Source organism: Aquarana catesbeiana, linkage group LG09, assembly GCF_042186555.1.
Source record: "Aquarana catesbeiana isolate 2022-GZ linkage group LG09, ASM4218655v1, whole genome shotgun sequence".
In the NCBI taxonomy this organism is placed as follows: Eukaryota; Metazoa; Chordata; class Amphibia; order Anura; family Ranidae; genus Aquarana; species Aquarana catesbeiana.
In genome coordinates this window covers 291834375-291858855 of record NC_133332.1, presented here as the reverse complement: position 1 = coordinate 291858855, position 24481 = coordinate 291834375, and the positions used below count along the sequence as shown (strand labels likewise).

Sequence of the window (24481 nt, the reverse complement as noted above, 5' to 3'; positions counted from 1 at the left end):
TTTTTGTTTTTTGGTTTCAATAAAGTGTATTTTTTAAAAAAAAATTGCGTTTGCAAAACCACTGCACAAATACTGTGTGACATAAAAGATTGCAACGATCTCCATTTTATTCCCTAGGGCAGTGATGGTGAACATTGGCATCCCAGATGTTTTGAAACTACATTTCCCATGATGCTAATGCACTCTGCAGTGTAGTTGAGCATCCTGGGAAATGTAGTTCCAAAACATCTGGGATGCCAATGTTCACCATCACTGCCCTAGGATCTCTGGTAAAAAAAAAAAAAAAAAAAAGTATAATGTTTGGGGGTTATAAGTAGTTTTCTAGCAAAAAATACCGATTTAAATGTGTAATCAAAAAGTGCCAGTAAAAGCCTGGTTGGCAAGTGGTTAATAAAAGTAATTCGGTTTTCATGAAATGGCTGTTTCAGAATGTTTGCAATGCAAGAAAAAAAAAATCCTGCTTGAAGTCATGCCCTACTGTCATATGCTTCCATATAAGGAAATCTCTATTTCAGAGTGTAAGAAAAAAAAAAAAAAAACAGTCCTGCCCTAGGCTCTACACTATGACATCACAAGTCACATGACCCACTGTGTAACTGCCAGTGCAGGAGAGGCCAGAGCCTCAGATGACACAGCAGGTTGAGGAGAGTGGATGTGTTTTATCTTTGTCTGTTGATAGACGAGCAAATATGAAAATTTCAAAGCAGTTATTTTTGATTGTGTTGGCCATGACAATTGGGATGGCCAGTGGATTCCCTATAACACCAACAGGTAAGATTGAATAATAATTTAATGTCTGTAAATCTCTAGGAAGGGGAAGGCGCATTAGACTAATTTCACAAAGCTAACATTTCCTGGGATAAAAATAGCCTCTTGGATGAAAGTGACAGTTATTTTCATCTAAGTCCAACAAGATTTTAAAGCAACTGTCACGTGTCTAAACCAGAGAGCAGTTTATTTGTGCAAAAGCTTTATGAATTGAGCCTAATGGGGCTGCATTGCTGAAAGAGTAGAATATGTTCAGTTTGCCAATGAATTTGCAGTTAGATTACTGAATGACACGAAGCTGTGCTGATTTTAGTCATCCTGTATTTTGTTCATTTCCTTGCACACGATTGGGTATTCTTTGTAAAGTGAATTTTCATTAGTATCAGCTGAGCTCAATAAGTTTAGGATTTTTCTTAAAAAAAAAAAAAAAAAAAAAAAGCGACAATTATTTCTAAATTCAACAATATTTTAAAATCACAGTCACAAGGCTTTGTTTAATAAGCCTCATATCCTACAGTAGCTGTTGTAAGGGGAATAGAGGCCAAAGATGTACACATTTTATACAGAGTACCTGAAGTGACATGTGAATGTCAATGATTACATTATTATGTAACATATGTTGTATTTATCAGTGGAAGTAGTAAGGGAATGTGGAGTTCTAAAGCTAAAACTACTGATTTATTATGCAGAAGAACCCGAATGATTCTCATATCTTGTTTATTTTTGTTTACAGAGGAAACAAATGTTGCGTCGCCAAGGGAAACCAATACACCAGCAAACCATGATGGTAAGTATGAGCTTCTCATTTCATCACAGAATAACTGTAAGCTTGTTTCCTTAGCAACCACTTGCATGTCCTCATTCATTAGGATGCCTACAGAGAAAATTTGATCGGCTGTTTTTTTTTTTTATAATAATAAAGAGAGAATATATATTCTCTCTCTCTCTCTCTCTCTCTCTCTCTCTCTCTCTCTCTCTCTCTCTCTCTCTCTCTCTCTCGAGAGAGAGAGAGAGAGAGAGAGAGATTGTATATATTAAAGAATTGGGGAATATATTATGTTTTTTTTATATTTCATAAAAAAATGTTTAAAAAAAGGCTACGCAAAAACCAAGTGACATAAAAAATTGCAATGACAGCCATTTTATTCTCCAGGGTCTCTGCTAAAAAAAAAAAAAAATATATATATATATATATTTATGTTTGGGGGTTCTAAGTAATTGCCTAGCAAAAAATAGATTTTTACTTGTATACAACAAGTGTCAGAGAAAAATGCCTGGAGATCAAGTGGCTATTCTATAACAAAGCTGTTGTTTTTTAAAGTCAGGTAACTGACTTTAAAAACAGGCGATCAAATTTTCTGTGTAGGCATCCTAATGGATGAGTGTTTTTAGAAGTGTATTACAAGCATTTTTAAAAGCGTATTGCTAGGGAAACTAGGGGTGGAGGGCTGCTGTTTGAGCAGAAAACGTGCGGCAAAACGCTCATCGCACAAGCTTTCAGGCGTTTCTATTGAAGTCTACTGGACCAAAAATGCTTATAATCAGCCAAAAAGTAGCTCATGTCATTTTTTTGAGCGACAGGCATTTTGCTTCAGGTGACAGAATGCTCAGATATTATTAACAGGGGCCATTGAAATGAATTGGATTTGGCTTGTTGAGCATTTTAGAGCTTCAAGCAGAAAATCACTCAGGTGTGAATGGGCCTAAATGTCACAGAGGCAGGGCCTGAGGAGAAATTTAGAAGGAGGTACAGACAGCATTTAGCCCCTATTCACATTGGGGCAATTTGTCATGTGAATTGACAAGCCAAATCACATGACAAGTCGCATCCTACTGCAGGCAATAGCAGTGTTCAAATTTATTCATGTAGACTTTGCGGTGCAGCAACGTTGTGAAAAAGCAGTACATGCACTACTTTTGGCGATTTCGGTTGTGACTTCAATAGACATCTGCACATGAAGCCGTACATATGTCTTCAGATTCGCACTGAGATGCGGCTGTGAAATCGTGCAATTTCATGTGAAATTGCACGATTTCAAAGCTGCACTCAACCTGAATGAGGGCTAAGAAGACTTTTGTTGGGATGTGGGGAAGAGTAATGCCGTGTACACACGGGCGGACTTTTCGGCATCAAGGGTCAGACGATCTTTCCGACGGACTTTCGAACGAACGGACTTGCCTACACACGATCACACCAAAGTCCGACGGATTCGTACGTGATGACGTACGACCAGACTAAAATAAGGAAGTTGATAGCCAGTAGCCAATAGCTGCCCTAGTGTCGGTTTTTGTCCGTCAGACTAGCATACAGACAAACAGATTTTTCGACTGGACTTGAATCCGTCAAAAAGATTTGAAACATGTTTTAAATCTAAAGTCCGTCTGATTTTCGACCGAAAAAGTCAGCTGCATGTCCGATGAAGCCCACACACGGTCGGATTGTCTAATGGATTCGTTCCGTCGGACCAGTCTGGTCGAAAAGTCCACCTGTGTGTACACGGCATTAGAACCTTTTATGGCTCCCTCACTTCCTACCCAAGTGTTACTCATACAAGTAAAAAAGACAGGAATAAAAGACTTGCATTTGCATATGCATTGTTAGTGCTTTTTGCATTTTGCTGGTTTGCACTACGGAACGTGTTCCAAAGGAAACCATGTTTACTGGACTGTAGTGTAAATCTGCAAAATGCAAAAAAGCCCTTAAAAATGCACAGGTGTGCGGCCTCACCGTCTACCCAAAACAAAGAACAGTTTTAACACTGGACTCCCACTTCAATGCTATTACTAATTGTTCCTATTAGAGAATGTATTTTCTAAATGTTACTTTTTTTTCTCTTCACAGGAAAGAAGAATAATGGGTACTTTATATTTTATGAAGACTACTTAGAGCAAGGTAAGTTACTATACTCTAGTAATAATAATTTAAGTGCACCTGCCAATACCTAAAAATAAATAAATAAAATATTAAGCAGTGTGACAGGCTGATAGGAGGCCTCTTCTGCTTCTGCCGACAGCCAACTTTGACAGTGGTACATCACAATCCAGGACGGCCGTGCCAAAACTGTGTCTCAGCAAAATAAACTGTTTGCCCACGGGCCCCCCACCGCGTTGTACCACTGGATTTACTGGGGGTGGATGTGCTGGGCAAATCCCCATAAGCTACATCACAATTTGAGGGGGAAGGCTCTAGCATGACCATAAAAGTTTGCTATCAGTACCTGAAGTCAATGAATGATGCCAGCTATTAGCCAATCAAGTTTTTTTTTTTCCTTTTAGATTTGGATAGAATTGGGAAAGGTTAGAACCCCTCTGAGGTTTTCTCTAACTGTTTGAGGTGGAGAGGCCTTGCAGTGAAGTCACAGCCTCCACCTAGCCCTATCAGAGAACGCTTTGCAGTTATTTAAATAGTGCATGGTGTACTGTGTATGGCATCTGTGCTGAGCGAGTGACCCCCTGCATTCACTATGCAGCGGGGGCAGCTGCCTGGCACAGAATACAGACGACAGTGGCGATCATTGTAGTATTGGTTTCCAGGGGGGAATTCCTTAGGAATGGCACTTGTATACATTGGGCCCTTTCACACTGCTGCACTTCTAAAACGTTTTAAATGCGCAATGCGTATGCGGTGAATAGCTGGATGTTAAAGTGATTGTAAAGTCTCAAGGCTTTTCACCCTAATGCATTCTATGCATTAAGGTAAAAAAACCTTCTTTGCTGCAGCTGCCCCCAGACCCCCCCCCCCCCCTTTTTCTTACCTAAACCCAATCTGATCCAGCAATGCTCCAGCCTCATTGGACAGACTGATAGCACTAGGAGCCATAGGCTCCTGCTGCTGTCAATCAAATCCAGTGAAACGAGAACGAGGGGCGGCCACGAGTCCCACTGTCTGTGTCAATGGGCGCAGCAGCTGGACTCGGGAGAGAGCCCGCATGGGTGCCCCCAATTACATACAATCCCCCCCCCCATACCTCTATGATGGTCACCCCCAGCTCCTCGCTGCTCAATCTCTTGCGCAGCAGCCATTGCTATCACCGGACACTGAGGAGGGGGTAGGAGTTGGGAGCTGGGCAGGATAGCTGGAAACAGCTCGGGCAGCTCTGTAACTGTAAGGGGAGGAAAGGTGGGCGGCCGGACCAACTAAGAGACTAAGCAGAGAGGAGATGGGGATGACCACCATTGAGGAAACAGGGGGGGTGGGGTATTGTATGTGTAGCTACCCGCTGGTTGTTAAGGATGCCAACATGTGCAACGACAGCCGGCTTTTTTTTTTTTTTTTTTTTAAACAAAAAATGTCATGTGCCAAAAATGCACCTAAAAACTAACTCTGTATGCGTTTTTGTTGCATTTCCCATGACTTACAATGGAATGTGCTTTTATGGCATGCTTTTGAAAGGTGCACAAAAGAGGCAGCATACAGGACTTTTCAGGCCGCAGTACCAATGGAGTGCAGCCATGTGAAAAGTCACATAGGATTTTGAATGTGATTTTGATGTGCTTTTGTCGCGCTGGAAAGGTGCTTTCTAGCAGTGTGCAAGTGCCGGAACATTGGTCCAAGCTGAAGCAAACTGACTGTCCAATAAAAAAATGCATACCTACACTTAAGCTTTAATTAAAAAAAAATTATATATATATTTTTACTTTGCTTTGTATTGCTGTTATGCCACGTACACATGACCAGTTTTCCCGGCAGAATAAACTCTGAAGGTTTTTCCGACAGAATTCTGCTGAAACTGTCTTGCGTACACACGATCACACCAAAGTCCGATCGTCAAGAACGCGGTGACGTACAGCAAGTACAACGGGACTAAAAAACTGAAGTTCAATAGCCAGTAGCCAATAGCTCCCGTCTCGTACTTGCTTCAGAGCATGCGCCGTTTTTGGTCCGTCGGAACAGCATACAGACAAGCGGTTTTCCCGATAGGAATTGGTTTCGTCTGAAATATTTAGAACATGTTCCATTTCTAGGTCCGTCAGAATTTTCGAAAAAAAAAAAAAGTCCGATGAGGCATACACACGATCAGAATATACGCTGAAAAGCTTCCAACTGACTTTTTCTGTCTGACTTTCCTATTTTTTTAAACTTTGCACAACCTAGAATATAAAAAAAAAAAAAAAAAAAAAAAAAAGGACTATTTATCTAATTTGTTATCAATGTTTTTTCTGCAGATTCATCAAGTGAACAACTTCAAGGTAATCAGCGATCAGATGAAAGACCTCAAGCTGTTCAGCAATCGAATGAAAAACTTCAAGCTAGACAGCGATCAGGTGAAAATCTTCGAGCCAACCAGGAGACAGGTAATTTTACTATCACATAATAAAATTTAGATGTCCTGAGTAAAAGTTAAAGCAGAGTTCTACCCAAAAGTGGAACTTCCACTTTAAGTGCTCCTCGCCCCCTGACATGCCACAATTGGCATGTCATTTTTTTTGGGGGGGGGGGGCTGGGTACCTGGTTTGGAGTGGGACTTCCTGTCCCACTTCCTCCCTCAGACTTCTGGCCGCCTAGGCGGCCCCTCCCTCCCAGCAATGTTCTGGGACACGTCACAGGTCTCATAACATTGCCTGGCCATTAACGGAGCGCATCGCGGCTCGTGCATGCGCAGTGCACGCCCGGCTGTGAAGCCACAAACTGTCACAGCCAGGTGCCCACACTCATAATGTCAGCGCTGAGAAGAGGAGGGGGAGAGAACGGAGGCTTCGGGTGGCCACATCGCTGGACCGTGGGACAGGTGAGTGTCTGTTTATGAAAAGTCAGCAGCTATACTTTTTGTAGCTGCTGACTTTTAATAAACGCAAAAACCAGTGGAACTCTGCTTTAAGTAAAACTGCAGTGTGTCTGGAGACACCATAAAGGTTGGTTTACACCTACAGGTGCGACCGAGAGCATGTTTCTGTGCATTTTTCAGAGCACACCTGCATGTCATGTGTAGTACAGCCCATTCATTTCAATGGACTGACCTACGTGTCAGCAACGCAGAGAAGAAGTCAATGATTTTTCCAAAAACACGCCACACCGAACCACGTGGTGCTGCAGCACCATATGGTTTGGCATGCGCTTGCAGATGTGTGGGGGTGCCATTATCAACTGGTGGCACTGCCACACGTCTGCTAAAGGGCAGCGCATTTCTTTGCGTGTCCGCAAAGCCCGTGGTTTTATGCACATTCCCGACATGCATAGATGTGAACCTAGCCTAAACTGTTTCTCTTATTTTTCCAGCGCTCATCTGCCAACAAATATGCCGCTGGATTCTACTAAGAATCCTATATAACCACGGACTTTCTAAAAATTAGTAGTACTCAGGGATAACCATCCTTCCCCGTTCCCCCACTTCCATGGGACTCCCACAGGATGGTGTACAGACCTGTCAGTTGTCCGCTCTGTCACCAAATGTTGAGTTACTAAAGAAAGGGGAGTGTTGTGTGCTCCACCGTATCTGGAGGTACAAAGTTTGTACCATGACTCTAGTGCGGGATGGGGCACTAGGGAAGGAATCCTATGGCTATGTTCTTTGGTATGCAGGTGATTTATGCTTTAAAGATAGATACACTGTGTATGTATGTATGTATATATATTTATTTATATATATTACTAAGTGGCAATAATTCCCTCCCATTAATGAATGTATTTTTTGTGTTTTTACAGATACAGTGCCTGAACAATCACCTTCCCGGGGCGACCTACAAGGTAAGATCAAATATCTAATAGTATTGAACAATTATCTTTACAAGCTACAATTTGGGTTTTAAAGTGACCCTAATCAGCAGAGACACTATAATAATCCAGTCAACAGCTGTAAAAGAAGATGTACTGTATACTCACCTTTGAGTTGCCCATGTCTGCAAACCCCCCACCTGTACCTGGTTTTTAACCCTTCAGGGTGTGTTAATACCTGCTCCCCAGCCGCATGCCGTATTTCTTCTTTGCCGGGTCATACATTACTACAGGAAGATGGCAGGAAGAACTACAGTATGCAGTGGGGGGAGCAGATATTCCACACACTCAGAAAAGTAAAACACTTGCATTGCTTGTGGACCAGCAAACAATGAGTTTGAGGGCATGTTCTGCCAGAAACTTTAACAGCTTGGGGCATGTTTTAATTTTGGCCTTATGGTAACAAGATAATTTTAAAGCCAAATTGTAGTTTATATGTAAATTAAGTCAAGGTGTCTATATTATCCATATACATCTAAAAGTGCTATCAGTTGTTTTCTTCTCAGTGACTAACTCCTTCCTTTCCTCTTTTACAGATGTCCCTATGTGGCTTCTATCCCTCATCATAGCGGCTATCGGTGGAATCTTTGTTATGCTACTGGTGGGATGTGTCTTCTGTATGTTGACATGGTAAGTATTCAACACCATCTACACAAAAAAAAAAAAAAATTCTAACTCCAGATAAACTAATAATGATTCAGTAAATTTAGGCCAGTACCGGTGATAACCTGTGATCTTACATGGGCCCCTGATCCAGTACTTCCAGTCTTGTCCCAGTGATATCTTATGATGTTATGCAGGCTGTGATCTAGTAGTACATCTAATGCCCCGTACACACGATAGGATTTTCTGTCGGAAAATGTTCGATGGGAGCTTGTTGTCGGAAATTCCGACCGTGTGTGGGCTCCATCGGACATTTTCCATCGGAATTTCCGTCACGCAAAATTTGAGAGCTGGCTCTCAAATTTTACGACAACAATTCCGACACACAAAGTTCCACGCATGCTCGGAATCAAGCAGAAGAGCCGCACTGGCTATTGAACTTCATTTTTCTTGGCTCGTCGTACGTGTTGTACGTCACCGCGTTCTTGACGTTCGGAATTTCCGACCAACTTTGTGTGACTGTGTGTATGCAAGACAAGTTTGAGCCAACATCCGTTGGAAAAAAACATGGATTTTGTTGTCGGAAAATCCTATCGTGTGTACAGGGCATAAGACTTCATTAGTCATGAAATGTAATATCAAGTTTGTTCCTGCTGCCAGTACTTCTAGGCCTGTCCTGGTAAAAGCCTGTAATACTATTTGGGCCCCTTATCCAGTACTTTTAGGATTGTCCTTGTAACAACCTGGGCCACTGTTAGTACTTCCAAGTCTGTCCCTGTGACAACCAATGATACCACATGGGCCCCTGATCAAGTACTTCCAGGCCTGTCCCTGTGACAACTTGTGATACCACATGAGCCCTTGATCGAGTACTTCCAGACTTGTCTTGCTGATTACCCCTCACTGAATTTGTTGCTGCCCATATCTTGGATTGTTCACCATAAGTGTTTTTCTTTTTTTGCAGCCTGAAACAACGATCAAAGATTGGTGAGATCGGGCCAAAGTTAGAAGCTGTTATTGTTGATAACCAACAGCTCCAGGAAGAGCGAAAACACTATTATTTTCCATCCCGGGAGGAGTTGAAAGAGATTGTGAGAGAATTTGAGGGGATGTAGCAAAGAATTACCCCACAGATTCAGGACAAGAAGAGATGTAAAGGGGAGCAGTGCTGTATGTATATGTGTGTGTGTGGTCATGTAAAGGGGGGCAGTGCTATGAGTGTGTGTGTGTGTGGGGGGGGGGGGGGGGAGAGTGGTAATGTAAAGGGGGTGCTATGTGTGTGTGTGGGAGAGGGGTCATGTAAAGGGGAGCAGTGCTATGTGTGTGTGTGTGGGGGGGGGGGGGGTCATGTAAAGGGGAGCAGTGCTATGTGTGTGTGTGGGGGGGAGGGGTCATTTAAAGGGGGGCAGTGCTATGTGTGTGTGTGGGGGGGAGGGGTCATTTAAAGGGGGGCAGTGCTATGTGTGTGTGGGGGAGAGGGGTCATGTAAAGGGGAGCAGTGCTATGTGTGTGTGTGTGGGGGGGGGGGGTCATGTAAAGGGGAGCAGTGCTGTGTGTGTGGGGGAGTGGGGTTATTTAAAGGGGGGCAGTGCTATGTATGTGTGTGTGGGGGGGGGGGGGTCATGTAAAGGGGGGCAGTGCTATGTGTGTGTGTGGGGGGGAGGGGTCATTTAAAGGGGGGCAGTGCTATGTGTGTGTGTGGGGGGGAGGGGTCATTTAAAGGGGGGCAGTGCTATGTGTGTGTGGGGGAGAGGGGTCATTTAAAGGGGGGCAGTGCTATGTGTGTGTGTGGGGGAGAGGGGTTATGTAAAGGGGGCAGTGCTGTGTGTGGTGTCATGTAAAGGGGAGCAGTGCTATGTGTGTTTGGGGGGGTCAGTGCTATGTGTGTGTGGGGAAGGAGGGGTTATGTAAAGGGGGGCAGTGCTATGTGTGTGTGTGTCATGTAAAGGGGAGCGGTGCTGTGTGTGTGTGTGTGTGTGTGTGTGTGTGTGTGTGGGGGGGGGGGGGGGGGGGGGTCATGAAAAGGGGGGCAGTGCTATGTGTGTGTGTGTGTGTGGGGGAGAGGGGTTATGTAAAGGAGGGCAGTGCTATGTGTGTGTGGGGAAGGAGGGGTTATGTAAAGGGGGGCAGTGCTATGTGTGTGTGTGGGGGGGGGGGGGGTCATGTAAAGGGGAGCAGTGCTGTGTGTGTGGGGGAGAGGGGTTATGTAAAGGGGGGCAGTGCTATGTGTGTGTGTGTGTGGGGGGGGGGGGGGGGTCATGTAAAGGGGGGCAGTGCTATGTGTGTGTGGGGAAGGAGGCGTTATGTAAAGGGGGGCAGTGCTATGTGTGTGTGTGGGGGGGGGGTCATGTAAAGGGGGGCAGTGCTATGTATGTGTGTGTGTGTGTGTGTGTGTGTGTGTGTGTGTGTGTGTGGGGGTTATGTAAAGGGGGGCAGTGCTGTGTGTCTGTGTGGGGGGTCATGTAAAGGGGAGCGGTGCTGTGTGTGTGTGTGTGGTTGGGGGGGGGGGGTCATGAAAAGGGGGGCAGTGCTATGTGTGTGTGTGGGGGAGAGGGGTTATGTAAAGGGGGGCAGTGCTATGTGTGTGTGGGGGAGAGGGGTTATGTAAAGGGGGCAGTGCTGTATGTGGTGTCATGTAAAGGGGAGCAGTGCTATGTGTGTGTTGGGGGGTCATGTAAAGGGGAGTAGTGCTGTGTGTGTAGGGGGGGGGAGGGGTCATGTAAAGGGGGGCAGTGCTATGTGTGTGTGGGGAAGGAGGGGTTATGTAAAGGGGGGCAGTGCTGTGTGTGTGTGTGTGTGTGTGTGTGTGTGTGTGTGTGTGTGTGTGTGTGTTGTGAAGGGAGGCAGTGCTGTGGTGGGGAAGATGTGAAGGGGGACAAGCAGCTGCACACATAATGAGGTGCTGCACAGAAAACATGCAGGGGTATTATTAACTCTTAACCGCAGTGAAATACATGATGCGGTTTCCTATAAAGGGAAATTACATGGTACAGACGCACCATGTGGTTTGTATGCGGTTTTTATTGTCCCTCCTGTCCTGACCAACCTGGTCTCTGCATTGGTGACCATTTCAAATGCTACCACACACTAGTGGAGTATTAGCGTAGGGTACAGCATAGCACAGTCCCAGGGCACACGTACACAGGGTCTCGAAAGATGAGATGGCTTTTACCCCCCGCTAGCGGCCAAGAAAGGGTTAAAACCACTGCAAAGCGCTTTTGCAACAGCGCTATGCCGGCGATATAGCCGCACTGCCCCATCGATTATAATGGGCAGGAGCGGTGAAGGAGCAATTTATACACCGCTCCTTCACCGCTCCAAAGATGCTGCTAACAGGACTTTTTTTAGCGTCCTGCCAGCGCACCGCTCCAGTGTGAAAGCCCACGGGGCTTTCAGATTGGAGAGACAGCAGCAGCTCTTTCAGGGCGCTTTGCGGGCGCTATTTTTAGCGTTATAGCGCCTGCAAAGCACCCCAGTGTGAAAGGGGTCTTATTGTATTTGCTTTGCAGGTATGGTATGTCTTACTGTTATACTGTAATGTTACTTTGTATATTGTTAACCATCATTTGCCTAGCAGGTACACCATTCAGCTGCAGCACGGGTTTGTTTATTCTGATAGCAACAGCGTTTGCTCCCACGATACATAAAGCCATGACTCCAGCGCTGTAGGAGGTGATTTCACCTCCACAGTTAAAAAAAAAAAAAAAAAGAGCATATATGCCACAGCATGGGGGCAGGGGTGGAGGGGCAATTTGCTCCTAACATTGGGGCGGATTGCCCCCATGCTTTGGCATATATTTTTAGGCACAGATTGCGATAAAAAAATAAGTTGTTTTATTGAGTTAATGTTTTATTGTTACCATTGTTTGCCTTTCAGTTACATCATTCAGCTGCAGTACTGATTTATTTATCTTGACAGCAACAGCGTTTGCCTTTGCGATACGTAAATCAGCGATTTCACCACCACAGTTAAAAAAAAATAAATAAATGGTGCATGTATGCCCATCATTAGAAGTGGGTGGATAAAGGGTGGTATTCTAATGGTGGGCATACCCACCGATCAATCTTTTTTTCGTTCAGCCCACAGGCTACATGAAGAAAAGAACATTACAATATATGCCCAACAAGGACCAGCAATGTACTGGTATGTTCCTGGATCTTAAATGGTTATACCAGAATGATACCTGCAGGTTTAGTTATCATCTTGGTATTCTTTTCAGCCAGTGGTCGGCTTTCATGTAAAAGCAATCCTAGCGGCTAATTAGCCTCTAGACTGCTTTTACAAGCAGTGGGAGGGAACGCCCCCCCTGCCGTCTTCCATGGTTTTCTCTGGCTCTCCTGTCCCACCAGGAAATCCAAGAATGCAGCCGGTGGTTCCACCAGCTGACCATAGAGCTGATCGGAGACCAGAACGGCTCCAATCATCTCTATGGCCTAAGAAACAGGACGCTACGAGCATTTCATGACTTAGGTTTCGCCGGAGTACCTATTGCTATCATAGGGGATATTTACACACACAAAAAAAGCACCCCTGTCCCCCTGTGCTCATGTGCAAAGGCGAGCGCAAGTGTCGGTCTTGTGTCGTATGTAAACAGCAATTTCACCATGCATGTGAGGTATCATCATGAACGTCAGATCGAGAGCAGTCATTTTAGCAGTAGACTCCCTCTGTAGATCTAAAGTGGTAACCAGTGAAGGCTTTTAAAAATGTATGTAGTTTGTCACCGCTGCATGTTTGTGCGCAATTTTAACCAGTAAGCCACCGCCCACCGTCATATGACGGCGGGACGAGGCTACCCTTGTTCTGGGCGGACGTCATATGACGTGATCGCCCTCCCGAGCCACTAGTGGCTCGGGAGGGCGATCACGTCATATGACGTCTGCCCAGAACAAGAGAAGCCTCGTGCCCGTTGCGTCGCTCGGGACCCGGTGCGCGTGCCCGGTGGTCCCGGGGTGCGCGTGCCTGGCGATTACGTCATATGACGTCCGCCCAGAACAAGAGAAGCCTCGTGCCCGCTGCGTCGCTCGGGACCCGGTGCGCGTGCCCGCCGGGCACCCGCGATTGCCGGGTAACAGAGCAGGACCATGGATCTGTGCATGTAAACACAGATCCACGTCCTGTCAGAGAGGAGAGGAGACCGATTGTGTGTCCCTTGTACATAGGGACACCGATCGGTCACCTCCCCCAGTCAGTCCCCTCCCCCCACAGTTAGAATCACATCCTTAGGTCATACATTAACCCCTCGAGTGCCCCCTAGTGTTAACCCCTTCCCTGCCAGTCACATTTACACAGTAATCAATGCAATTTTATAGCATTGATCGCTGTATAAATGTGAATGGTCCCAAAAATGTGTCAAAAGTGTCCGATATGTCCGCCACAATATCGCAGTGACAATAAAAATCGCAGATCGCCACTATTACTAGTAAAAAATAAATAAATAAATAAAAATGCTATAAATCTATCTCCTATTTTCAATATACGCTTATCGCGATTTTTTTTACCAAAAATATGTAGAAGAATATATATCGGCCTAAACTGAGGAAACAATTTGTTAAAAAAAAAAAAAAAATTGGATATTTATTATAGCAAAAAGTAAAAAATATTGTGTTTTTTCAAAATTGTCCCTCTTCTTTTGTTTATAGCGCAAAAAATAAAAACCGCAGAGGTGATCAAATACCACCAAAAGAAAGCTCTATTTGTGGGGAAAAAAATGATAAAATTTAATTGGGTGCAGTGTAACATGACCACGCAATTGTCATTCAAAGTGCGACAGCGCTGAAAACTGAAAAATGGCTTGGGCAGGAAGGGGGTGAAAGTGCCCTGTATTGAGGTGGTTAAAGCATGTCGTGTTTGGTATCCATGTACTCGGCATAAGATCGTCTTTTATCTCCTCAAACATTTGGGCAATATAGTATGTTTTAGTGCATTAAAATTTAAAAAAGTGGGTTTTTTTTCCAAAATCGGTGGCATACCCACCGATCAATCTCTTTTTCGTTCAGCCCATAGGCCGCATGACAAAAATAACATTACAATATATGCCCAGCAAGGACCAGCAACTTACTGGTATGTTGCTGGACTTTAAATGGCTATACCAGAATGATGACTGCAGGTTTAGGTATCATCTTGGTATCATTCTTTTCAGCCAGTGGTCGGTTTTCATGTAAAAGCAATCCTAGCGGCTAATTGGCCTCTAGACTGCTTTTACAAGTAGTAGGAGTGAACGTTTCTCCCCCCCCCCCCCCGCTGTCTTCCATGGTTTTCTCCGGCTCTCCTGTGCCACCAGGGAATCTGAGAATGCAGCCGATGGTTCCACCAGCTGACCATAGAGCTGATCGGAGACCAGAACGGCTGCAATCATCTCTATGGCCTAAGAAACCGGAAGCTACAAGCATTTCATGACTTAGGTTTCGCTGGATATATACAGCGCCATTGGGAAATTGGGAAAGCATTTTATCACACTGATCTTGGTGTGATCAGATGCTTTGAGGGCAGAGGAGAGATCTATGGTCTAATAGACCCCAATTTTTTTCAAAAAAAAAAAAAAGTACCTGTCACTACCTATTGCTATCATAGGGGATATTTACGCGCGCAAAAAAAAAAAAGCACCCCTGTCCCCCTGTGCTCACATGCAAAGGCGAACGCAAGTGTCGTTCTCGTGTCGTATGTAAACAGCAATGTCACCATGCATGTGAGGTATCATCGCGAACGTCAGATCGAGGGCAGTCATTTTAGCAGTAGACTCCCTCTGTAAATCTAAAGTGGTAACCTGTGAAGGCTTTTAAAAAAGTATGTAGTTTGTCGCCGCTGTACGTTTGTGCGCAATTTTAAAGCATGTCATGTTTGGTATCCATGTACTCGGCATAAGATCATCTTTTTTATTTCATCAAACATTTGGGCAATATAGTATGATTTAGTGCATTAAAATTTAAAAAAGTGGTTTTTTTTAAAAAAAAAAAAATTGCGTTTGAAAAATCGCTGCGCAAATACTGTGTGAAAAAAAAATTGCAACACCCACTATTTTAATCTGTAGGGCCTTTGATTTAAGAAAACATATAATATGTCTTCAAGTGGTTAGAAGAGTGGGTGATGTGTGACATATGCTTCTAATGTTGTGCATAAAATGCCAGGACAGTTAACCCCCCCCCCCCATGACCCCTTTTTGGAAAGTAGACACCCCAAGCTATTTGCTGATAGGCATGTTGAGTCCATGGAATATTTTATATTTTGCCACAAGTTTTGGGAAAATGGCAAATTTTTTTTTTTTCCTTTTTTCAATTTTCAAGACTTTGTGACAAAAAGCGAGATCTGCAAAATACTCACCATACCTCTCAGCAAATATCTTGGGGTGTCTACTTTCCAAAATGGGGTCATTTGGGGGGGGTTTGTGCTATCTGGGCATTTTATGGCCTTCGAAACTGATAGGTAGTGAGGAGTGAAATCAAAAATGTACCCCCTTAGAAATCCTGAAGGCGGTGATTGGTTTTCGGGGTCCTGTACGCGGCTAGGCTCCCAAAGTGAGGTAAGTCTCACACATGTGGTATCCCCGTACACATTAGAAGCAGCAGAATGTATTTTGGGGTGTAATTCCACATATAACCATGGCACATGTGAGCAATATATCATTTAGTAACAGCTTTATGTAAAAAAAAAAAATTGTCATTTTTTCAATTACTTGTGACAAAAAAATAAAATATTCAATGGGCTCAACAAGCCTCTCAGCAATTTCCTTGGGTTGTCTACTTTCCAAAATGGGGTCATTTGGGAGGGGGGAGGGGGGGGGGGGTTGTACTGCCCTGCCATTTTAGCACCTCAAGACATTAGATAGGCAGTCATAAACTAAAAGCTGCATAAATTCCAGTAAATATACCATAGTTTGTAGACGCTATAAAACTTTTGCGCAAACCAATAAATATACGCGTATTGCACTTTTTTTTTTTTTTTTTTTTTACCAAAGACGGCTGAATACATTTTGACCTAAATGTATGACTAAAATTGATTTTATTGGATTTTTTATAACAAAAATCATCTCTTTTTCAACATTTTCGGTCTTTTTCCGTTTATATTGCAAAAAAAAAAAAAAAAAAAAAAAAATCGCAGAGGTAATCAAATACCATCAAAAGAAAGCTCTATTTGTGGGAAAAAAAGGACGCAAATTTCGTTTGGGTACAGCATTGCATAACCGCGCAATTACCAGTTAAAGCAGTGCCACATTGTAAAAAGTGCTCTGGTCAGGAAGGGGGTAAATCCTTCCGGGGCTGAAGTGATTAAGCACTTCAATACCAGGCACTTAGACACCTTCCCGCCCAGGCCAATTTTCAGCTTTCAGCGCTGTCGCAATTTGAATGACAATTGCGCGGTCATGCTACACTGTACCCAAACTAATTTTTTATCATTTTGTTCCCACAAATAGAGCTTTCTTTTGGTGGTATTTGATCACCTCTGCGTTTTTTATTTTTTGCGCAACAAATAAAAAAAGACAGAAAATTCCGAAAAAAAACGTTTTTCTTTGTTTCTGTTAAAATTTTTTGTAAATAAGTACGTTTTCTTCTTCAATGACGGGCACTGATATGGCTGCAGTGACTGGCACTGATATGGCTGCACTGACTGGCACTGATACGGCGGCACTGATGGGCACCGATGAGGTGGCACCAATGAGGTGGCACTGATGATGGGCACTGATAGGCGGCACTGATGGGCACTCGTAGGTGGCATTGATTGGTACATATGGGTGGCACTGATGGGTACTTATGGGTGGCACTGATGGGCACTGACAGGTGGCACCGATGGGCAATGACAGGTGGCACTGATAAAACAAATAGAGGCATTGCTAAGCAGATCTGGAACATAATGGTGCCAATCAGTGCCCATTTGTGGGCACAGATTGGGCACATTGGGCACATGTGGATGGCCATGGGGTACATACCTGGCCATCCACATGTTGCCCCTTCCCTGGTGGTCCTAGTGGCGATCCCTGGTGGTCCAGTGTGGTGATCTGAGGGGGGGCTGCGCTGACAAACAATCAGTGCAAACCCCCCTGTCAGGAGAGCCGCCGATCAGCTCTCCTCTACTCGCGTCTGTCAGATGCGAGTGAGGAAAAGCCGATCAACGGCTCTTCCTACTGACAGCGTGATCAGCCGCCGGAGGCTCTTTACCAAGATCGGTGGAGCGGTGTGTCAGGCTGACACACCGCTCCACCGATCGCCGTGATGCGGGAGCGCGGCGGCATGTTATCCTGCTGGACGTCATATGACGCCCAGTCAGGATAAAGGAACCACCGCCTGGACGTCAATCCGCTATAGGGCGGGCGGGAAGTGGTTAAAGGGCGTTATTTCCTCATTACATTTCCTGACTAGCTATCACAGTTTCAGAGGCCCTGAAATGCCTTTTTGGGAAGTAGACACCTTAAGTAGAGGCATGGTGAGTATTTTGCAAATCTCATTTGCAAATCCTACGTCTAAGCTGTTTACTATTTATACAAGGGTGCCATCTAGTGGAATATATTGTGTAGGACAGCAATTGAAAAAAAAAATAAAATCACAAATTCTCTTCTTGCCAACACAATAGTACTGGAAAATATTTACTATATTTGAAGCAGAAAAAAAATTGGCACATTAACCACTTCAATACTGGGCACTTTTACCCCCTTCCTGCCCATGCCAATTTTCAGCTTTCAGCGCTGTCGCGCTTTGAATGACAATTGCCTGGTCGTACAACACTAACAATGAGATTTCTATCATTTTTAATACACAAATAGAGCTTTCTTTTAGGTGATATTTAATCACCACTGTGTTTTTGTTTTGTTTTTTGCTAAATAAACTAAAACGATTTTTCTTCTTTTTTGTTATAAAATCTTGCAGACAAATATTACAAAACAGTGTTCAAGTGCCACGCAACAAGGCACTATAATGACTCCCCCACTGCGCTTATGGACAAAATCAAACCAATAATTAATGATAATTTATTAAGCAGCCAACTAGTGTAAATAATAATAAATGAACTGACTGATCCCCAATGGAAATAGTGGCGCTAAATGACAAATTAACTGAATAAAATATAGAAGTGAATCAGTGTAAAAAAATTATGTGATATGTGATGACGCACTCACTAATGATAGTGAATTTGTGTAGTGATCATCCAATGTTCCCTCCCACTACAGGTAGGGATTTGTTAGCTTCAAAATAATGTGCAAATGAATAATTATGCAAATAAATAGTGACAACAGCCCATATTAAAAAATGATAACATAAATAAAAAATAGATATGGATGAGACAAAGTCCATGCAAGATATTCAGTGTCAGGAAAGTGAATGAAACAACTTTTCCATGCAATCAACTTCTTCCACCACACCATCCGTGACTCTGATCCACTCTTATGGAGCCGCACTCACCGGAAAAAATTGCCTTGCATTCTCATGCTCGGCCAATAAGCAGAGATTTAGCCTCCCAGGGGCTAGCCAAAGTGAATGAAACCGTATTTGCAGCAGGTGAAATCCTTCAATAAGCAGCAATACTCATCAAGTGTATCCACATGAAAGAAATGATAATGCTTCCAATAGTGTGATAACGTATAAAACATTTATTTAAAATGCACGCTCAAAATCTTCAATCATTGTACTCACACTCTTATAATAAAAACAAGGCATAAACGGAAAACTTCATGTGACATGGCTAAAACAGAAACAGAATATTGGCATGCATTAAAAAAGGCATCAACTCCAGAGATAAAATGATAATTCTCCCGCTCTACAAGACTCTGGTCCGGCCGCACCTAGAGTATTATGTCCAGTTCTGGGTACCAGTCCTCAGGAAGGATGTACTGGAAATGGAGCGAGTACAAAGAAGGGCAACAAAGCTAATAAAGGGTCTGGAGGATATTAGTTATGAGGAAAGGTTGCGAGCACTGAACTTATTCTCTCTGGAGAAGAGATGCTTGAGAGGGGATATGATTTCAATTTATAAATACCGTACTGGTGACCCCACAATAGGGATAAAACTTTTTTGCGGATGGGAGTTTAACAAGACACGTGGCCACTCATTAAAATTAGAAGAAAAGAGGTTTAACCTTAAACTAAATAGAGGGTTCTTTACTGTAAGAGCGGCAAGGATGTGGAATTCCCTTCCACGGGCGGTGGTCTCACCAGGGGGCATCGATAATTTCAAAAAACTATTAGATAAGCACCTGAACAACCGCAACATACAGGGATATACAATGTAATACTGGCATATAAATCACACACATAGGTTGGACTTGATGGACTTGTGTATTTTTTCAACCTCACCTACTATGTAACTATCTATTGCATTGCTGCTGTTCAGAAACACGGCCAGCGTGTGAGGATAGAGGTGTGCGCCAGCCAGGAAAGGTGACCTACCGGGGAGCCAAAATTCCAAGTGGGAAAGATTCCCTTACCCGCAGGACCGGGAAATTTGGTACAGCTAAGCCGGATCAGCAGAGGACTAAGAGAGCTGAGCTAAACAGATAATCCAGGAGAGGGATCTGTAAGTCTGGAGTGGGAGAGCCTGGGGTGCTGGGAGAACCTACTCCTATGCCAAAAGTGGGCCAGTACTGTGAGATTCTGTGAGTAAAGGCTAAATGAGCCTGAAGAAGCCCTGGTCTGGGTGACCAGTGTAAAGAGCAGAAGTGCTGCTGAAGTAAGAGCCAGGTGGCTCAGTATTTTCTGTTACTTATTCCGCTGTTTGAAACTAAAACCCATGTGAGCAAGTGTATTAAGATTTATTTCCTTTCTAATAAAAGTGGGCTGCTGAGCCCCCTAATTTAATACTGAATTGGACTAATTTAAAAACACTCATTACATTAAGTCTGTGACGGAACCGCTTGGCGCCCCTTCCGCCAAACAGTGCCCCCTGCCCTCCATCCCGTTCCGAGCCAAGAGAGAGCTAACACCAGCCCCTTTTACCTCAAGCTTCGTACATAGACAAGATGTTGGGATAGAACCAAAGGAATGACTTTATTGAAAACTCAGACACATACTTTATACCCCACAGGAGAACATTCCCCTCTTGAGAATATTAGCATGACAACGCAAACTTCAAACACCAATTCAATTAACACCTAACAGTGATCTTAATTAACCAGTAATCTAATTAAACAGTAAGTTAATCAACAAACAATATAACATCCCACAATAATTTGGTTACAAGGTGAAGTGGACACAATACTAGCAGACAGACAGAAACAATAGGTGACACAATTAACAATCCAAATGGAAGACCCACAATGGGAGAGGCACACATAATAAACTATAGCTGGAGACCCCCAGCACCAGGTTGCCTGAGCTGATTATATTAACATCTGCTCTGAGACTCACAGTCAGAAGCAGTCATTGCTGGTTTGGGCCTAGAGACCCCAAATATGTATATGGGTCCTCCAGTTACCAGAGTGTGTTTTGGGGAAACATGGACTTGAATCTGAAGCAAGACCACTCCAAGGGTCCCCCAGGCACACACCTTCTAAAGAGTAGTGTTCCCTTAAATTTCAGGACCCATAGTCAGTGGGTAGGAGGCTTGGCCCCAGTCCCCTCCGCTCTGACTGACTGTTGGGGAGGGAGGACGGCTTCCTCCACACCCTGGTCCTTGGCTTGCCTCTGGGGAAATGAGCCAGCTGCTCCATCTCCTGTACCCTTATCCAGCTGCTGGACAGACGCATTCCTCCATCTAAGCTCAACCTGTGCAGAAACAGGTTCATCAAGGTGAGTCAAAACCTACATGCGCCATAAGAGCTCCACTCTTGGGCAAAGCACACCGTTATGCCGCGTACACGTGATCGGACATTCTGACAACAAAATCCATGTATTTTTACCGACGGATGTTGGCTCAAACTTGTCTTGCATACACACGGTCACACAAATCTTGTCAGAAATTCCGATCACCAAGAACGTGGTGACGTACAACACGTACGATGAGCCGAGAAAAATGAAGTTCAATATCATTAGTGCGTCGGAATTGTGCACACACAATCAGAATTTACGTCAACGGATTTAGTTGTCGGAAAATTTGAGATCCAGATCTCAAATTTTCTGTTTCAGATATTCAGACGGAAAATGTCCGATGAAGCCTATACACGGTCGGAATTTCCGTCAACGAGCTCCCATGGAACATTTTCCATCGGAAAATCCGACCGTGTGTACGGGGCATTACTCTGCCCCATTGCCAACACTTAAGCCAGGATTAAAGAGCTGTTGGCTGGTACTTCCTTATAGTCCCAGGCAAAGGGAGCCATGCCATGCTGCTGAGCAGAGTCTAGTAGCCATCTGTAGATGATCTCCAGCTCCCATTCCTGAAACTCCAAATCTTCCTGTGCCCAGAGCACTTCCGATAGGTCCAGCATCCGGTCACTATACTTCATGATAATCCATCAAATGCCACTAAAAATTGCTTCCAAAGTCAGGGTCCTTGGACAGCTTCCAGTACAACAGCTCCAGACTGCCATAGCCAAAGTCTTCCTTTGGGCTGCCGTCCGCTGTCCACAAGTACACTTGGGCTACATACCAGCGGAGGGCTCTGAGGCTCTTTTCCAGCTGCATCTCTGCCTGGACCAGCCTGCTTAACTCAGCTGTCCACTCTTTGTGAGGTTGTCTCCCCAATAATAACATCATTCACACTTCGTACTGGGACCAGTACCTTTCCTGGATGCAGGGGAGAATTTTCCCTGGTGACGCTGCTCACGGGCTAGCACCTCCTTCCAGAGTTGCCCGTGGACAGAGTCAGAACATCCCAGCAGGACCTGCACTGATACTGGTCCCTGTGCTGCACCCACATCTCTGCAGCCTCCTTCTGAATTCCTCTTCCATGGTGCCGCTGCTGTGTCTCTGCCAATCAGGAGGGAGAGTCCCAGATGGGCAAGGCACTCGTGGACATCGCTGGATTGTGATGGGGCTCAGGTAAGTATTAGGGGGACTGAAGGGGGCTGCTGCATACAGAAGGCTTTTTATCTTAATGCATTAAGATAAAAAACCTTCTGTCTTTACAACCACTTTAACAGATTATAGCAGGAGACCCCCAGCACCAGGTTGCCTGATTATATTAACATCTGCTCTGAGTCTCACAGTCTGAAGCAGTCATTCCTGGTTTGGGCCTAGAGACCCCAAATATGTATATTGGTCCTCCAGTTACCAGAGTGTGTTTTTGGGAAACATGGACTTGAATCTGAAGCAAGTTCACTCCAAGGGTCCCCCAGGCACACACCTCCCAAAGAGTAGTACTCACTTAAAATTTAGGGCCCATAGTCAGTGGATGGGAGGCTTGCCCCTAGTCCCCTCCAAAAGCCTCTGTCCCAGTTTGGTCTGTCACAGTCTAATCACCCCATATCGCTGCCTGAATTTATATCACTCAAGTGAATAACAAGAAATACAAGAGTTATAGTGGAAGAGGTGCTAGGACCTTTGTGAATTTTTTTTAGGAGCAGAGGATAGGCCAAAAGGCAGTACAACAAACTGGAAATGACTGTATTGCTCTGCAATGCGCAGAAAATACGGATTAGGTGGATAAATTGGAATATTGGGCATCCTAAATGTCTACGGATTGCAGATATTCTCCCTGTCTCAGAGAGGCAATAACTGATCTGTATTTCATGCAAAATTTTGGAGCTTGATCGTTGAGGGATTTGAGGCACAGGACAAATACAGAACATACCATACTGTACCATGCCTACCAGAACAGGTTTGTATAGAATCTTTTGTACCAGTCTTGTGTGGATACTAGCTTAGTTGATTCCTGGGACAAGAGAGTTCAGGGCATTCTGCAAGTCTGACTGTGCTTGAGCAGATTTTGGTTTACTTGAGAGAAAAAAAAACTGGTAAGGGGATAGAGTTTTAAACCTGATTTTGTACTCCTTTGAAACCATTGATTAAAACGGGTCTGGGATGTCTGTGACCCAGAGTTGCAACTGTAACAGTCATCCTCACTCAGCAGCGAGGGTTCTCTTTCATTGGGAAGAGGGCTTTGGGAAGACTTAGTCGAATTTATGGCCCAATTTTTATACTGAAAGGAAGGGCTGAACTCAGGTTTTAGCCCGGGTTCACACCTATGCGAATTAGAGGTGCGTTTCCGCACCTCTAATTCGCATAGCAGGAGAATGTGACTGGCTCCCTATGGAGCCAGTTCACATATCTCCGGGGCGGCTGCGGTGCGCACTGCACAAAAACGCTGTGCGTCTTTGGCTGCGTTTCAGGGCCGAATTCAGGTATAGAATCGGCCCTGATTCGTCTTTGAAATGGTGAACAGGGACGCACAGCGCTCCTGTGCGATCCGCAGCCCGTTGTGGTGTGAACCCGGGCTCAAAGTTGAAGCCCGGGTTGAATGATTAGGTGCTCTGTGCCTTGAAGAGGTAGATGTGGGGGGTTTTACAATCTTCCTCTGAGGCAGTAGAACCGTGCCATCCTGTGACACCTATATTGAATTTGTTAAAAACCTCACCGAAAAAATGTCCTCCTTCAAAGGGCAAACATGTGAGGCATCTTTTATAGGTAGCTTCATGTAAGGGCTTACCTTGGTTTGAGTCCATAGTGCAGATGTATTCTCACCCTTGCAAATACACACAGCGCACGGTAACAAGGTAAAAAGCTACCTGGGCTGTGAATCTGTGCACGGGGGCTTGACAGCAATTTACCAAAGGATTATCGAGGTGAAGCTGTAGTGAGGGGATTCCAGAACTCAGAGTAAACGATGAACAGAGCCAGGGTCAGAAGCTGGGGTCAGTCTCGGAACACTGCAACTTGAAAACAAGAACACAGGAACCTTTGGCAACACAAGAGACAATGAACGGACAAAGCCCTCAGAGTGAGGCAGTTTTATACCCAGCTGGTTAGATAAACTGCCTCAGCTGAACTAGGAGTGACAGATACTAATTGCAAAGCTAGATCCAAAAGTATAGCCCTCAGTGCTGCATGCAAGACAAGGCATAGCTGGAAACCAGGCTGAATAATGAACTGAGATGTGGCTCAGAGGCAAGGCAACAGGAGCAATAAACAGAAAGTCATGGGTTCAATACCTCCTTGAGCCACTTGGGGCGTAACCATACCTGGCCGTCTGCATGGCACGGTAGGAACTGTGACACTTCAGCTGTCCAGGCTCTAAACCACAAGATTATGCACATGTGAATGGCGATTAGAGCAATTCTGTAAATTTGTTTTATTACTCATTTTAGAGCATTCACACAAAACAACAAGGTAGACATTGTCCTGGAATACAGGAACATGTTGGAGTTCATTGCACTAGCAAGGTTAGCTGCAATTTGAGAGTGAGAAATGTGAGCAATAGCTGGTTGCAGAGCCAGCCTTTAAGACTATCTCCTATCTGCAGTATCTTTGAATGAAGGAACATTTTCAATCCTTACAGTGAAATGTTGGTTTAAAGTGGTTCTAAAGGCTCAAGGTTTT

At 44.4% G+C, this 24481-nt stretch overlaps 1 protein-coding gene across 1 annotated transcript; it reads left to right on the top strand.

The window, feature by feature from the left end:
- Positions 1-239: 239 nt before the first annotated feature.
- Positions 240-9301, top strand: LOC141107303 (uncharacterized). Its single transcript, XM_073597993.1, has 7 exons — positions 240-771; positions 1502-1555; positions 3611-3661; positions 5935-6063; positions 7412-7453; positions 8017-8110; positions 9048-9301. Exons 1-7 carry the CDS (start codon positions 627-629, stop codon positions 9196-9198), a joined length of 666 nt encoding a protein of 221 aa, XP_073454094.1. The 5' UTR covers positions 240-626; the 3' UTR covers positions 9199-9301.
- The last annotated feature ends 15180 nt before the right edge of the window (positions 9302-24481 follow it).